Below are 17,580 nucleotides of genomic sequence, written 5' to 3' on the forward strand. Positions count from 1 at the left end.
TGAAATGTTGTTTTGCTGATCTCTAAAACTCCTCAGCCATCAGCCAATCATCACAGTGCTTCAGTATTATTATTCCTTTATTATTATTCCCTCAAGAATCGTCTTGAGCATCTGTCTGCGCTCCCAAAACAGTATGCAAATGTGACTGGAAAACCGACCAATGAGAATCCAGCATTTCAGCAGTAACGTTTAAGACCTTGAGGGATTGTTATTTTTTACTAGAGTGGGTGTGGCCACATTTTAAAATAATAGATGTTTTATTTGTTCGTCTGTAAATGTGTGCTGATAATGATGCCCTCCGGCAGATGGAGCTGAACACGCAGCAACACCGAAAGCTCGGGTCTTAAAGAGTCCAGAGGTAAAGGTATACGAGTCGCTGATACAATTCCAACAGTAAATGGCAGTAATGCTCTGTTTAAGAAAGCGAACCGCCAATAAAACAAGAAGACGACTTCCTTCAGCCACTAGGGTGAGTGATGAGCCCTCATTAGTGTGCTGAGAGTCATAGAAGAACTGAAGGCGGCCATTTTGAATTGTGGTCAGTTTACTTTGTTTGTTTGCTGCTCATTCACACCTGCTCTAGTTTACATTCAGGCGGATTTGGATCTGGATTATGTACATGATCACTGGACTCAACACCGATGGACTGCTGACTTCATCGATGGAAAATGTGGTGAGAGCTGTTTTGATGCTGTAGTGCTGTTTTGTTTTGTGGTGAGAGGTGTGCTGAACTGTTTAGATGTTTATTACTTGACTGGTTTAAGAGCGTTTAGCTGTAATCTCTGCAATTTATTACTTTTGTTTGGATTATTCTCTTAATTATTGTACATTTATTAATATAAAACATCCTTCATCCACCTTATTCCTCATGTCTGAACAGTGAAAATGTGCTGAGAGCTGTTTTTTAATACACTTTAGTTTATTGGAGTTTATTTGGGGTGTTTTTCTGGATTGAATTGTTTTATTTGGCTTTTTTCTCCTGGATTTGATCAAACTGTTGGCGTTTGCATGTATATACACTGTGTTTTAGTGATGTGTACATCATTGGATTAACGCTCTAACATTATTTGGAAATGTGAGATCTTTATTTTATCATTATTTATTGATTTATATGAGAATATTTGTGGTATTTTGGGCTATTTTTGTGTATTTCTGAAGTGCTGAACTGTTTAGATGTTTATTACATGACTGGTTTAAGAGCGTTTGGCTGTAATCTTTGCATTTTATTACTTTTGTTTGGATTATTCTGTTGATTACTGTACATTATTATATATAAAACATCCTTCATCCACCTTATTCCTCATGTCTGAACAGTGAAAATGTGCTGTGAGCTGTTTTTTAAAATACTTTAGTTTATTGGAGTTTATTTGGGGTGTTTTTCTGGATTGAATTGTTTTTTTTCTCCTGGATTTGATCATAAACTGCTGGCGTTTGCATGTATATGTTTGAATTATTTGTTGTTTTTGTTTTATTTATTATATACACTGTGTTTTAGTGATGTTGATGTCATTAGATTAATGCTCTAACATTATTTGGAAATGTGAGATCTTTATTTTATTTCCCCCTGGGATTTGATCATAAACTGTTTGCGTTTTCATTTATTTATACCGTGTTTTAGTGTGTTGATGTCACATTTCCAACTAATATCAGATCTTTATCATTATTTATTGATTTATATTGGAATATTTGTGGCGTTTTGGGCTATTTTTGTGTATTTCTGAAGTGCTGAACTGTTTAGATGTTTATTACTTGACTGGTTTAAGAGTGTTTGGCTGTAATCTCTGCATTTTATTATTTTTGTTTGGATTATTCTCTTAATTATTGAGTATTATTAATATAAAACATACTTCATTCAGCTTATTCCTCATGAATGAACATGTGAAAATGTGCTGAGAGCTGTTTTTTAATGTACTTTAGTTTATTGGAGTTTATTTGGAGTGTTTTTCTGGATTGGATTGTTTTATTTGGCTTTTTTCTCCTGGATTTGATCATAAACTGTTGGCGTTTGCATGTATAGGTTAAAATTATTATCTGTTTTTGTTTTATTTATTATATACACTGTGTTTTAGTGATGTGTACATCATTGGATTAACGCTCTAACATTATTTGGAAATGTGAGATCTTTATTTTATCATTATTTATTGATTTATATTAGAATATTTGTGGTATTTTGGGCTATTTTTGTGTATTTCTGAAGTGCTGAACTGTTTAGATATTTATTACTTGACTGGTTTAAGAGCGTTTGGCTGTAATCTTTGCATTTTATTCTTTTTGTTTAGATTATTCTCTTAATTATTATATAATATTAATATAATACACCCTTCTTCCAGCTTATCCCTCATGTCTGAACAGTGAAAATGTGCTGTGAGCTGTTTTTTTTTATATACTTTAGTTTATTAGAGTTTATTTGGGGTGTTTTTCTGGATTTTATTGTTTTATTTGGCTTTTTTCTCCCTGGATTTGATCATAAACGCTTTGCGTTTTCATTTATTTATACCGTGTTTTAGTGTGTTGATGTCACATTTCCAACTAATATCAGATCTTTATCATTATTTATGGATTTATATTGGAATATTTGTGGTATTTTGGGCTATTTTTGTGTATTTCTGAAGTGCTGAACTGTTTAGATGTTTATTACTCGACTGGTTTAAGAGCGTTTGACTAATCTTTGCATTTTCTTACTTTTGTTTGGATTATTCTCTTAATTATTGTATAATATTAATATAATACACCCTTGTTCCAGCTTATCCCTCATGTCTGAACTGTGATATAGAGTTTTAGCATTAGTTTATTGGCTCTATGGTGAGCTTTTGGTATTACTTAAAATTCTTGTAAAGTATATTGCAGCAGTTTTGTGTTTCTGATCTAAATGATTGCTTTTGTTTAGATTTCTCACTAAAACCGTTTAGCGTCTTACATTGATGTAATTACTGATTTATCTACTTAATAAACAACATATCTCTGTCGAATTGTGCAGATTGATTTGTTGGTTTTCACATTAATGAAGTCTTTTCTGTTTGTATTTATAATGTATGTTTTAATTCATTTTTTTAGTAAAATAAGATTTAGGGAAGATCGGTTAAACTATACTGAATTATTAGATCTACTTAATTCGATTTTTCTGGAAATGTTTTCCAGCTGTTGACTTTACCTTCTCTTTATATAAGGACTTTGAATATTATGAGGATTTTATGCGTTTTAATTACTAATATTCATTTTTGCTTGACTTCAAATATGTCGTGTTATGGATTTTAACACCATTAATGCAACAGTAATGCCTCAGATCAGTCGTTCATTGCTTTTTTCTACTGAATTGTTACCTACATTTTGACTATTCTCTGGACTCGTTCAGGAACTGCTGGCTTTACTCCACTTATATGACTGTAATTTTGGTTTATATGCATAAAAACCAGTCAACTAGTATAAGTACAGGGCTGTGTTTTTAATCAATGGTGAAGCTTAAGTGCATTTTGTCAGTAAAGCCGGTTCTGTAATTAGTGGTAACCTATTAGTGGTGAAGTTGGCACCATATTAAAATAATCACCAAAACTATGCTATTCATTTGTCCTACAATTGTGTCACAAAAACAAAAATTTGTGCTAGTTTTGGACCCTATCATACACCCGGCGCAATAAGGCGCAAGACGTGTTTGGCGCGATGTGTTGCTATTTTCAGACCAACGCAACCCTAATTTTCCCATTTTGCACCACGTTGTTTCAATGGCAAATCCAATTGCGCCGTTTTGTGGACTCATGAGTGTGCTGGTCTAGAAAAGAGGTGTGTTAAGGCGCATTGTTGGCACGTTGCTATTTTGAGGAACTAAAAAAAAAAGCTGGTCCAAAGTCCAGCGCAGAGCACATCAGTTATTTGCCTTAAATGCGTACACATTGCTTAATACGCACAGGATGTACATCATCTGTAAAGATATTTGTGTATTGAAAACAATTAAAGGATTAAACTATTACAAAAATTATTATTTTCTACATAAATATAAAAACCTCTGCTTCCATCTTTTTCAGTTTATTCATGACAATTTGCATTTGTATAATTATTTTTAATTATTATTATTTTTTGTATTATTATTATTAGCAGTATTACTTATTATCTGCATAATTTATATTTGTTTTCATAAAAAAGTTTACATTTGTTCACCCTGTGGGGTTTTGGAGACGTCTGCATCACCATATGGGGCACAGGAACAGGACGTGTGTTTGAATATAACTCAGTTTTTTGAGCACACTTCGTTATTATTGTGCATTTATTCCTTTGCTGGAAAGTAGAACTGAATTTAGAAATAGTTTTGAAACAAATCTTTGTGCTTAACAACCAAAATTAAATATGTAGGCTGTAGGGTTGGCTCGATAGATGATGCCATCGCCGATGGCGGATAGACAACACGATGCTGAGCCGGCATCGTCGATCCTCCGCCCCGCCGCAAACCCGCTCGCGAAGAATACACACTCAGGCCCCGTTTACACTAATAGGTCTTAGTTTTAAAATGGTATTTTAAAATGAAAACGATCCACATTCACACTGTGTTTTACCTAGCATTTCTTAACAGCCACTGTTCACTGAAAACGCACATCACGTGACCACACACAGACACAGCCACACACGCTGTCGTGCGCTCGTCTGAGCTCCAGAGAGCAATGCACGTCGGTCAGTTTATGAAGGATGTACCGCTGGATGGCGACATAGTTGTTAAACGTTTTATTTAATTAATCTTGTCTCTATCTAACAACTCTTCGGTCTTTTGAATCTATCAGGTAACGTGTCACAACGTCAGTACACTGCTTCAATCTTTCACTTTCACGCTTGTACTTAGTCATTTTAGCTAAAACCTCAGATACTGTTGGTTGTGCATCTTTTTTACCAACCAAGTTTGTTGACGCCATTATAACGCCACAGATCACTCTGCCTATTCATGCCAGCCTCCTGCGGAAAAAGTGATTGACAGGTGGTAATTTGTGTGTTACTTATCTTTATTTATTTATGATTTGTTTCTGGGTAATACAAAGACCATGCGGGTCAGGTAGTTGAAACGGTAGGCTACAAATAATTAATTTGTTATGAATTAATTAATTATTCATAAATTAATTCATCGCCGCCTACGATGACAAAGCCATCGTGATGTTTCACAATAGACATCGTACGATGCCAAATTGGTCGACATCGCCCAACGCTAGTAGGCTGATGGATGTCTTCCATGGAGTGCGTACAACACCATTTCCTTATCCACCAAAGTAAAGAGAAAGTAAAGAGTAAAAGTAAAGGTAAGAGGCTGAATGGAGGAGGCTCATTCTTTATCCTCGCGCTGCAGATGCTCTGTTTAACTGTTTTCTCACTAGTGAAGCGTTCAGTTTTTACACTTACAAAGTCCGCCATGTAAATAGCAAATGCGCCATGGCGCGACGCAGCTGACTTTAAAAGGGAATAGGAGATGAGACTCTGATTGGTTTAATGCATGTTATGCTCAACACACCCAGAATTCATTAAGAGAATAAGCTCAACCCTGTTAGACCATGCGCCGGCCTCAAATAGCAAACGTGGATTCAGACACACCCTTAATGCTTATGCGGCCTGCATTTTAGACTTTGCACCTAGATTGTTAAAATTAGTTTGGAGATATTTAAAATAATTTTTGATCATGTGATGCCACTCTTAAAACAAACGCTATAGATATGACCAAAATGTTTTCGGGTGCACAAAACCGATGTTATTTTGTTTGTGCCGTTAAAACAAATGTTGCATGTCATTTGTTTCTTTGGTTATTAACTTTATTCTGTGATGCTGAATTGCGATTGTTTTAAAACTTCTGATTCATTTGTCTATGGGAGAAATGACTAGAGATAATAAACAGCAGAAAACAGTTTGCAACATGAAGCGGCATAACAAGCTGTTTTTATAGTCTGCTTGATGTTGCAAACTGATATTTAGAAATTCTAAAACATCCGTAGAAATGAGCGCACTTCAGCATTGCAGAATAAGCTCAATATAAATGCATCTCGGTATTCGTCTTCAGTGTGTGTCCGTGTGTTGCTGTACCTTCTCAGCAGTGTGTTTGATGATGGCAAGTCTGGCATGTAGTTCAGTGGGCAGCGGGTTCACAGAGGTGTTCAGGTGTGTGCTGGTTAACACTGGAGACAGACCTGAGACACACACACACACACACACACACACACACACACACACACATGACTGACTAATTCACAGAACACCAGTCATTAGGTGTGAATGAACAGGGCTGGGCGATACAGCAAAAAATAGAAAATCACGATATAATGTCATTCGGTACTGATAAATATTGAATATCCGCACTTGTGATGAGTGGCTGAGTGGAGGCCAGAGGGCTGATGGGAAGAGTGTGCTTCAGTCGCTCCACGTCTCTGTGATGATCCGTCATCCTCATGCGCTCCTGATGGAGTAACACAGTTACACAACAGCTAAGTCCCTTTAAGGCAAGACATTTCACTTGACGGCCATCTTTGAAACGCCTCTATTGTACTCCATTTAAATGGGGTCCAAAACTGTTCGCCAAGCGTACAATTACACCACATTTGGATTCACCAATAGAATTAAACAATGTTTGTCTCTTAGGTTTTTTTTTCCAAACATTCGAAACAAACTAAATCTGCATTTTTCAGCTAATGTGCTTTCGAAAGGAACAAGATCACGACACCGACCTCATTTATGGCTATTTTACACATTACAATCCTCTGAATAATGCCTCTTCAGATCGCGTTGGACTTCTGAAGTAACTCAAAACTTGGTCTTGATTGCAAATCTCCTCCCAAATTGAGAGCAGCCTCTTTGTTTACTAGTTTGTGGGTGTCCGAGTATTTGCTGTGTCATGTGATGTGTGTTTGCGATTTAGCTAATCGCAACGTTTCAAATAGCGATTCGAATCCGATTAATCGCACAGCCTTAGTCATAGCTGTCAACCCTACAGGATTCTCCCGTATTTTACAGTTCTATCCCGCTGTCATCCCGGTAAGGTATTTTCCCGTATTTCTCCCGTATTTTTTATCTTTCTGTGAAGAGCCGATCCTCCCTATATGCAACCCAAACCGCCGAACCACCAGGGGTCGCCCCTTGCTCTTAAATGTGAATCTGTTCTGTGCTTTCATTTTATTTAGGAATGAAAACACTTTGAAATAAACAGAAAAACGGCGCGATTCATTTCCTTTTCATTACAGGCGCCGTTGCCCCTATGCAATCCTCAAAACAGTCAGTTCATGTAACGATGTATGACTGTCAGCTGATGCGCTCCGTAGTGGTAAATAAATCACTGTCACTGTTTCCCCAAGCGGATTGACAGGACGAACTCTACCTTGTGTTCGTTTCATACAGATTACAAAACCAGAGAACATTTGTTTTGAAGTGTAGTTACTTCATTTAAAAGTAGAAGTTTCAAGCTTTATGTGGATATTTTCTCATGTGTGTTAAGCAAGTATTCACTGAGATTCCAGTGTGTGTGTGTGTTGACCTTAGAGGGTTCATAATGAAGCTGCAGAAACTGTCTGAAACACACGTCAGATCCAAGCCGCTCCCTCAGAGAATCCTCAGTCCGTAGTAATCAATAATTGGCTCCTGTACTAGTAGGCGGGGCTTTATTCGCCATATTGACTGTTGTGCTTTTCCCCATTCAAAAGTGACGCGTCTAGTGTATTCTATAGACAACAGCACTCACTATCCACACAACTGCGTTGTTCACACTCAGATTTTGCAGAGTTTAGCCCCATCCACACCAAGCACAATAAAGATAAATAGAAGGATAAATATATTTGTGTCCACTAGGGGGTTGAACGACTTTAGATTAGATTTAATGTCATTAAAGTTGACGTTGACTAGTTGCTGGCAGTGTTGGGAAAAGTAATGCATTACAATACTGAGTTCCTCCCCAAAAAAGTAACTAGTTGCATTACTTAATTACTTTTTATGATAAGTAATGCGTTAAGTTACTTTTGCTTTACTTTTTCTGACCTGGCTGAGACTTGATCTCTTTCAGAACTTGCCAGATTTTTTTATTTATTTATTTTTTTTTTATTAAGGAGCTCTGCAATTAACAATGCACCATATAGTAGGGCAAAACGAAAGTGTTGTGCTCGAAAGTGTTCTGCATTTGCTCTGGGTGGGGGAAATTAAATAATACATATTTCATATCGCAGCCTCTTGCGATTAAGCTAATCGCAACGTTTCAAATAGCGATTCGAATCCGATTAATCGCACAGCCCTAGACATACCTGTCAACCCTATGGGATTCTCCCGTATTTTACAGTTCTATCCCGCTATCATCCCGTAAAGGTATTTTCCTGTATTTCTTCTGTATTTTTGTATCTTTCTCTGAAGAGCCGATTCTCCCTATATGCAACCCATACCGCCGAACCACCAGGGGTCGCCATTTGCTCTTAAATGTGACTCTGTTCTGTGCTTTCATTTCATTTAGGCATAAAAACACTTTGAAATAAACATAAAAACGACGCGATTCGTTTCCTTTTTATTACAGGCGCCGTTGCCCTATGCAATCCTCAAAACAGTCAGTTCATGTAACGATGCATGACTGTCAGCTGATGCGCTCCATAGTGATAAATGGACACTGTTTACCAAGTGGATTCTGTACGAACATGATTTGATGCGGAGCTCAAGTGGACACTGGGTTTTGGGTGCGTGATTGAACAGACATATACACGTAGTAATAATAATATTAATAATAATGGTGGTTTATTCCGCTGTGACGACCCCAGATCAATAAAATGACTAAGCCGAAAAGAAAATGAATGAATGAATAATAATAACAACATCTAGACATGTCGATCTTGTTGGGTTTTCTTTTAAACACAACAAATTTTGTATTAAATGAGCATAAACAGTAAGGAAAGCAATCAAATCTGTGCATTTTTAAAGTGACACTGTTATTTAATGTATACAGAATGTTCCAATTACACAGTGAAGAAAAGATTAATGAGATTTGATGAGGTGATTCAATTTCTTTATAATAGCTAATAATTTTAATGAGCTGAACCGTTTGCTAATTTATTTGCAGCTTTTCATAATGTATACTAATTATATTCTTTGTAAATAATAATAAAAACGTATTACTGATTGCTTCAGCAGATTATTTACAATGAAACCGCTCCAGATGAACATATTTAGTAAAAAAAGTTACTAAAAAGTAACTTCGATATTACGACTTAATTAGTAATGCGTTACTTTACTCGTTACTTAGAAAAGTCCTATTATTACGTAACTCAACTTGCAATGCGACGTCATCAGTGAAACAAGATGCAAATGTTTGCTATTTATTTGACAGAAAAACATAGACTTGCTGTTTGACACGTTAAATAAACAACGCAACACTGGACTAGTCGACTAGTCTGTCCAACCCCTAGACGAACGATAATCATGTTTATTTATTTATTTGGGCATTATCCCTTGTAACCAGCAGGTGTCCTTAGTGTGCTGCTAGCACCTCTGAACATAATATATTGAGCTTATGACGTGTAATCAGTCTAAACCAAGTGAATTTAGCAACTGTGGTCACTTTTCAAATAAAGCAACACTGTAACACTGAAACTAGCACTGGATTCCTGTGGTACTTTTATTTTTAGACTTCAATTTGCCAGCATGACTTTCATAACTATATATATAACTATATAACATAGCTATAACCAATTGTTTCCATGATAGTCATTATCTTTTAATAATCTTTTAAAGGAGGGCTTAACAGGAAGCAGTGAGCTTCTCCACAGTCTCGTTTGTAACTTTAAATTGTGCAAGCCCTTTATTTTTCAACAGATTCTGTCTAGAATCAGACGTTCTTGTTTGACCTGTTGTCTGGTTGGTGTGCGTGATTAGCATTGTTTGACCTGTTGTGTGATTAGCAGTGTCTGTCTGACCTGCTGTAGGCTGTGCTCTTGCTGTCGCAGTCTCTCCATCTGTGCGTGTATGTTGCGCAGTCGTGTCTGGTGTTCGGCCTCCACCTGTCTGGCCTCTCTCAGCGCTCTCTCTCCCTCCTCGAAGCGTTCAGACGCCAGCTGAAGCAGGACACATCAAACAGGGTTCCCATGAGTCAAGGAATAGCTAGAATATCAGGGAGCTTCAAAAGCTCTATTGCAGACATTGAATGTCAGGGAATATATACAGGGGTCAGACAGTAAACCTGAAACACTGGACAATTTAGTGTTGGAGGTTTCATGGCTAAATCTGACCAGCCTGGAGGCCAGTCTTCATTGATCTTCATTGAGTAAGAGGTTTTATTTTAGCAGCGTAACAGCACAGTTTTGCTTAAAATACTGCAATGCACACAACGATTTGGGTGATATATCAGAGTTTAAAAGAGATGTGTATCTCGCTGAAGCATCTGTGACCAAGACAGCAAGTCTTTATGATGTATCCAGAGTCAGTAAACCCCCAAGAAGAAGAACCTCATCCAATAGGAGTAACTGTGGATGCAAGAGGAAGCTATCTGAAAGGGATGTCCGGATGCTAGCCCCGATTGTATCCAAAAAACATCAAACCACAGCTGACCAACTCACTGCAGAATTAAATGTGCAGCTCAACTCTCCTGTTTCCACCAAAACTGTTCATCAGGAGCTCCACAGGGTCAATATACATGGCCAAGCTCCTATAGCCAAACCTTTGGTCACTCACGCTAATGCCGAATGTCAGTTTCAATGGTGCCAGCATCAAAAATCTTGGGCTGTGGACAATGTGAAACATGCGTTGTTCTCTAATGAGTCCACCTTCACTGTCTTTCCCACATCCGAGAGAGTTACGGTGTGGAGAAGCCCCAAAGAAGCGTCCCACCCAGACTGAAGCATTATGGTGGATCAGTGATGGTTTGGGCTACAATATCATGGCATTCCCTAGGCCCAATACTTGTAGTATATGAGTGCGTCACTGCCAAGGACTACCGAACCATTCTGGAGGACCATGTGCACCCAATGAGTCAAAAATTGCACCCTGAAGGCGGTTCCATGTATCAGGATGATAATGCACCAATACACGCAGCAAGACTGGTGACAGAGTGGTTTAATAAACATGAAAGTAAGTTGAACATCTCCCATGGCCTGCACAGTAACCTGACCTAAATATTATTGAGTCACGTTTGGGTGTTTTGGAGGTGTTTACCTTACTGAAAGCCTCCACCTCGTGTGCTCGTGTTTTGAGTGTCAGAGCGGTGCTGCTCAGCTTCTCCTTCTCTCCGTCCAGCTGGAGTCTGTCTCTGTCTAGAGCGTCTCTGTCTCTTTGCAGCGAGTCCTCCTTCTGCTTCAGCTCTCCTGTGCGCAGCTTCAGGTCCGCCTGCTCCTGTATAAAGATGATGGGGACTTACAATTATATCACAGTATTCTCTGGTATTGATTGCGATTTGATGATCATTCATAATTTTCCACTGAGAGACAAGAAAAATTGTGTGAGGTGTGTGTGTGTGCGCATTGTGATTGTTGTGGCAGTTGTTGTTGTGGTAGTTATGTTAATTGTGGTAGCTGTTGTGATGTGTGTTGTGTTAGTTGATGGTGTGTGTGTGGTAGTTGTTTTTGTCGCAGTTTTTGTTGTGTTGTGGGTGTTGTAGTGTGTGTGTGTTGTGTTAGTTGATGGTGTGTGTGCGCGTGGTAGTTGTATTTGTCACAGTTTTTGTTCTGTTGTGGGTGTTGTAGTGTGTGTGTGTGTGTGTGTGTGTGTGTGTGTGTTGTGTTAGTTGATGGTGTGTGTGTGTGGTAGTTGTTGTGGCAGTTTTTGTTGTTGTAGTTAGTGTTGTGGCAGTTGTAGTAGTAGTAGTAATAGTTTTTTGGTGTGTTTGTTGTGGTAGTTGTTTTTGTTGTAGTTAGCATTGTGGCAGCTGTAGTGGTAGTAGTTTTTTGGTGTGTTGTGGTAGTTCTTGTAGTGTGTTTGTTGTGGAAGTTAGTGTTGTTGTGTGTGTTGTGGTAGCTGTTGTGTTGTGTAAGTTGATGAGATGTGTGTGTGTGTGTGTGTGTGTGTGTGTGTGTGTATGTGTGTGGTAGTTGCTGTAGTGTGTGTGTGTTGTTTTAGTTGATGTGGTGTGTGTGTGTAATAGTTGTTGTGGTCGTGTGTGTGTTGTGGTAGCAGTTCCCATGTGTTACATTAGTTGATTGTGTGTGTGTTGTGTTAGTTGATGTTGAGTGTGTGTGTGGTAGTTCTGTGTGTGTTATGGTATTTGTTGCTCTTGAGGTAGTAAGCGTTGTTGTGGTTTGTTTGTTGTTGTGGTGGTGTGTTTGTTGTTGTTGTGGTTTGTAGTGTTGTTGTGGTGTGTTTAATGTGGTAGTTAGTGTTGAGGTAGTTGTTGTTGTGGTGGTGGTGTGTTTGTTCTAGTTGTGCTGTTTATTATGGTAGTGGTTGTTGTTGTGATTGGTAGTGTTGTTGTGGTGTGTTTGTTGTGGCAGTAAGTGTTGTGATAGTTGTTGTGGTGAAGTGTTTGTTATTGTTGTTGTTGTGGTGTGTTTATTGTGGTAGTGTTGTTGTGGTAGTTCGTGTTGTGGTAGTTGTTGTGGGGGTGTGTTTGTTGTTGTTGTGGTGTTTATTGTGGTAGTAGTTGTTGTGGTAGGTAGTGTTGTTGTAGTAGTTAGTGTTGTGGTAGTAGTTGTTGTGGTAGTAGTTGTTGTGATTGTTGTTGTTGTGGTGTGTGGTTGTTGTTGTTGTTGTGGTGGTGTGTGTGTTTATCGTGGTAGTAGTTGTTGTGGTAGGTAGTGTTGTTGTGGTGTGTTTGTTGTGGTAGTTAGTGTTGTGGTAGTTGTTGTTATGGTGTGTTGTTGTGGTGGTGGGTTTGTTGTTGTTATTGTGGTAGTAGTTGTGGTAGGTAGTGTTGTGGTGTGTTGTTGTTGTCAGGGTGTGCTTGTTGTTGTTGTGGTGTGTTTATTGTGGTAGTAGTTGTTGTTGTTGTGGTAAGTAGTGTTGTTGTGGTGTGTTTGTTGTGGTAGTTAGTGGTGTGGTAGTTCTTGTTGTGGTGTGTTGTTGTTGTGGTGGGTTTGTTGTTATTGTGGTAGTAGTTGTGGTAGGTAGTGTTGTGGTGTGTTGTTGTTGTCAGGGTGTGCTTGTTGTTGTTGTTGTGGTGTGTTTATTGTGGTAGTAGTTGTTGTTGTGGTAGGTAGTGTTGTTGTGGTGTGTTTGTTGTGGTAGTTAGTGTTGTGGTAGTTCTTGTTGTGGTGTGTGGTTGTTGTGGTGGTAGTAGTTGTTGTTGTGGTAGGTAGTGTTGTTGTGGTGTGTTGTTGTTGTGGTGTGTTTGTTGTTGTAGTTAGTGTTGTGGTAGTTGTTGTGGTGGTGGTGGTAATAGCAGTCGTTTTTTTATGTGTTTGTCATGGTAGTTAGTGTTGTTGTGGTGTGTTTGTTGTTGTGGTAGTTAGTGTTGTTGTGGTGTGTTTGTTGTGGTAGTTGCGTTTGTTGTTGTAGTTAGCGTTGTGGTGGTTGTAGTGGTGGTAATAGTAGTAGTGTTTTGGTGTTTGTTGTGGTAATTGTTGTGTGTTTGTTGTTGCACTGTTTTGTTGTGGTTTTTGGTAGTTGTTGTAGTTGTATTGGTTCTTGTGGTGTTGTGTGTTGACCTGTGCCAGGCTGATGATGGTGTCCTCTCGGTGTGTGTCTCTCTCCAGCGCTCGAGCAGTTTCTCTCTCCGCTCTCTCCTGCCGCTGTTTCTCCTGCGTGTGGAAGCGGCTCCACTCAGACGCCAGTTTCCTGCGCTCTTCAGCACAGTGCTGCATGACGGACTGCTGCTCTTCCAGCAGAGCGCTCTATAACACACACACACACACACACACACACACACACACACACACACACACACACACAAACAGGCATCTTATTTATTGATTTAAAGTCGCAATGAAACATTTCAAGTGGGAGTTGAAGTTTAATTAAAATAATTAACCCACTGTTAGGTTTGTCTATATATGGCCCAACATTAGGTTTCAACAACCCAGCATATTCTAGAGTGTATAAACATCTTTACTGTCACCTTTGCTGAGTTCAAATGTGCTCTCCTGATAAATAATGAATACAAGCTGAAGTGTCTGACCTTTGCCCTCTCCAGCTCCTCTCTCTCCATGCTGGAGTGTTGCATCATGGTCCGTCGCTCCTCCTCCAGCCCTCTCAGGGAAGATTCAGCTTTAGCTTGCTCCGCCATCACTCTCCAGCGCTCCTGAACAACAACACACACAAACTGTGTAACCTCACCATCTTTATGCTGTTATCAATAGAATGATAACAGCTACGCTCATGACTGGATCAAACCGAAACTATTATCACCATATACGACAGGTTAGAGATGAGATGAAGTACATCCAGGAGGTTGTTATCTCAGAATAACGCCTGGCAGGTTTATCGGCAGCCTGACACAAAGCAGAGCACTGTTGTATAAGACTGAAGGGTTTATTCTGTGAAAACAACCACCCTGGATGTACTTTATCCCACTTATTACACAACGACTTGCCATAAAATACTTTTCAGATGAGTCTGTGTTATTTAGCGGTTGTTATCTAGGAATAACATACTCTGTAGTGTCACGAATGACCAATCAGAATCAAGTATTCCAGACAGCCGTTCAATAATCTGCGATAACGACCTCCTGGATGTACTGTATCCCTAACATAATAAACGGCTGTCTGGAATACTTGATTCTGATTGGACGGTCACAACATTCCAGGGTATGTTATCTCGAGAACAATAACTTCGAATAACCTCGACCATCAGTGAATACGTTCACATCTATAAACTTACATCCGCTTGTCTGCCATGCCGTTTTTTGGCTGTTTGGCGGCATACGTATTTTACGCATAATACATAACTATTGAATAACTAGTATGATGGGACGTTCACACCAGACGTGGATGAAGGATCAAGCGTGAGTGATTTACATGTTAAGTCAGTGCAAAGACGTGAATAGACATCCTGCGCCGTTTTTCGTGCGAATGAAGCAACGCTAATGATACAAATCGAGCGAATTTCATGGTGTTAATTGAGCGTTTTGAGCGTTTGACGTGATTCACTCAAGTAGAACAATCTTAACATTGCCGGACATTCGCTCCGCGGTTACCAATCAAGTACTTGCTCTTGTATGGGTGTGATTAAGACGTAGCGACAGTTATTGGTGTCCTGAGGATATATCCTCCTGCTGACACCGACAACAAGCTCATCAAACTGGACTCTGCTAGTACTGCTTTAGGGGCCGATCACATCGAACGCACATTTGCGTTCCAAAAACACATTGCCTTTTTGTTGACAAGAAAAAAAGGAGCGCGGTGTGCTTTTTATGTCGCCAGGCAACGACTGAATCAGCTGGGTATTGTTTGAGAGTGTTGCTGTTGATATTAATTTAATTTTAATAATTAGTAATATTGTTATATTCATGATTTGTGAAGTCAAACAGCTCTGGATAACCCAAAACAGCAACCACAAGTGTCTCCTCTTCCTTCAAAAGTCTCCGTAGTTGTCTTGACAACACAAACACTGCAGGCACCTCAACGGAAACCCCGCCTCTGCTTTCCTTTGATTGGAGAATGAAAAATACGCGAGTGACGTAATGCGCTTTTTCCGCTCAGAGTTGACTTTTTTTCACCTGAGAGCGCTCAGCGCGCAAGGGCAAAAACGCGAGCCGCAGCAGGCTGTTAAAACGCGAGACACGCAAGGTGCATAAGCAGCACGCAAAACCATTTAAAAGAGGCACCTTTCAACGCATAAACCACGTTCGGTGTGATCGGCCCCTAAATCATCCGTCATCCAGTAGCAGCTTCTGGAGGAGTTGATGAACTCACAGAGCTGGTGCATCTCTGAAAGGATCGGATGAATTCAGACACGGCGCCGAATAAACCGATGCTGTTTTTCAGCCTTCCTAAAGCACAAAAAGCACAGCTAATCTCTCAATAACCCATGTTAGCCATTTAGCAATGAAACTGGTGTCCCCAGGCAGACAGAAGCCCCGCCCATAACGCGAATCTGCGTCTGTGGTGAAGCAACAAACTCAATGTTCACACATCTATATACGTCTAATGTCGTCGGGTGTAGACGCCCCATAATAATGTGCAGTGCTGACCTTCTCCAGCTGTCTCTGCTGCTCCGCCAGCTGTGTGTCCATCCTGCCGATCACCTCTTTGAGTCTGGATCTCTCCTCAGTCATTTCTCTCTGCTGCTGCGCCAGGCGATCCTGAAGCACTGAAAACACACACATGCAATTATAGCACAGTTATATCCTTTCAGCATCGACACTGTGATGTGCACATCTGCAATAATCACATTGAGTATGTTTACATTTTCCATCTTAATGCAATTATAATGGGGTTATTTAATATTGCGATTAAACTTTACCTCATGTAAACAATGTTTCTAACTAAATAATTAGTCGCAGTAAGCATAATCATATTAACCCAAGTGGTGTACACTGATTTTAATCAAAGTTTTCACGCATGTAAATGCCTCGATTGCTTTATTAGATCAATGTTTTTATTGACGTCACCTCATACGTCAGTTTCTCATCAAATCTTCTGACCAATCAAATGCTCTCTAGTGTCTGACATGCCCCGCCCCCTTCTCATTGGCTCTTCATTTGATGCGCTTGAGCTCAACAACTCTCACTGGCAGAGCTGTGATTAAAAAATGCTATTGGCTGTTTTAAAGGGGCGGGGCTACTCTATGCTCCACCCTCTCTTTATGTTTCAGTTGAGATTAGGTCAAACATCAAATAAAAATGCACATTTAAAGCACTTCATGGGACCTTTAACTGGCGTAAGGGTGAACGAAGAGTTTATAAGACCTGCAGAAATGTCAGTATCAAGTGCTGTTAGCAGAGATTGTGTGTGTGCGTGTGTATGTATGTACCTCTGAGCTGCTCGTCTCTCTGCCGGGCTCCGATCTCCAGCCCCTGTGTTGTGTTTTCGTGTGAACTCTCCACACGGGACGACAGATCACCCAACCTGAGGGAGAAGCGCTCCATCTGCTCGATCACTGCTGTCAGAGACCTGCACACACACCACACACACACACACGCATTAACATACACCTTATACACACACAATAGCATACATCATACACACATGATGCAAACAGACACACCATATACATGGACATATTACACACACACACACACACACACACATACTAATACAGATGCACACACACTTCATCTACACATTAACATACACACACCATACATACATGATGCACACAGACACACCTAATACACACATACTAATACACACTTCATCCACACGTTAACACACTCACGCCATACACAGATTAACACCATACACACGACACACACACACATCACACACGTACTTATAAACATGCACACAATATATACATTAACACACATCATAAACACACACAAACACATTATATACATACACACCATACACGTATTAATACACACAGACACACACCATATGCACACATTAACACACAAACACATGCACACACACTACACACGCTGTCCCACATCATGCACACACAATAACACAGACAAACAGACACACCATTTACTTGATACAGTACATACACACACACCATACACACACTTTAACACACAGACACGCCCAAACAATTGACATTTAACTACAAACATGAACACACACTCAAGAT

At 39.5% G+C, this 17,580-nt stretch overlaps 1 protein-coding gene across 3 annotated transcripts in view; it reads right to left on the bottom strand.

The window, feature by feature from the left end:
• Positions 1–17,580, bottom strand: part of LOC130220696 (fas-binding factor 1 homolog) — a 44,960-nt gene that overhangs the window by 365 nt on the left and 27,015 nt on the right. For all 3 annotated transcript variants that reach the window (XM_056452921.1, XM_056452920.1, XM_056452919.1), the window contains exons 21-28: positions 16,819–16,958; positions 16,037–16,155; positions 14,024–14,146; positions 13,554–13,739; positions 11,131–11,307; positions 9,897–10,034; positions 6,319–6,415; positions 6,046–6,149 (exon numbers count right to left, since the gene is read on the bottom strand). In XM_056452921.1, the coding sequence (XP_056308896.1) occupies positions 6,046–6,149; positions 6,319–6,415; positions 9,897–10,034; positions 11,131–11,307; positions 13,554–13,739; positions 14,024–14,146; positions 16,037–16,155; positions 16,819–16,958 (1,084 nt within the window). The remainder of the gene's footprint in view (positions 1–6,045; positions 6,150–6,318; positions 6,416–9,896; positions 10,035–11,130; positions 11,308–13,553; positions 13,740–14,023; positions 14,147–16,036; positions 16,156–16,818; positions 16,959–17,580) is intronic.

The sequence above is a fragment of the Danio aesculapii genome, chromosome 3 (assembly GCF_903798145.1).
Source record: "Danio aesculapii chromosome 3, fDanAes4.1, whole genome shotgun sequence".
Classification (NCBI taxonomy): Eukaryota; Metazoa; Chordata; class Actinopteri; order Cypriniformes; family Danionidae; genus Danio; species Danio aesculapii.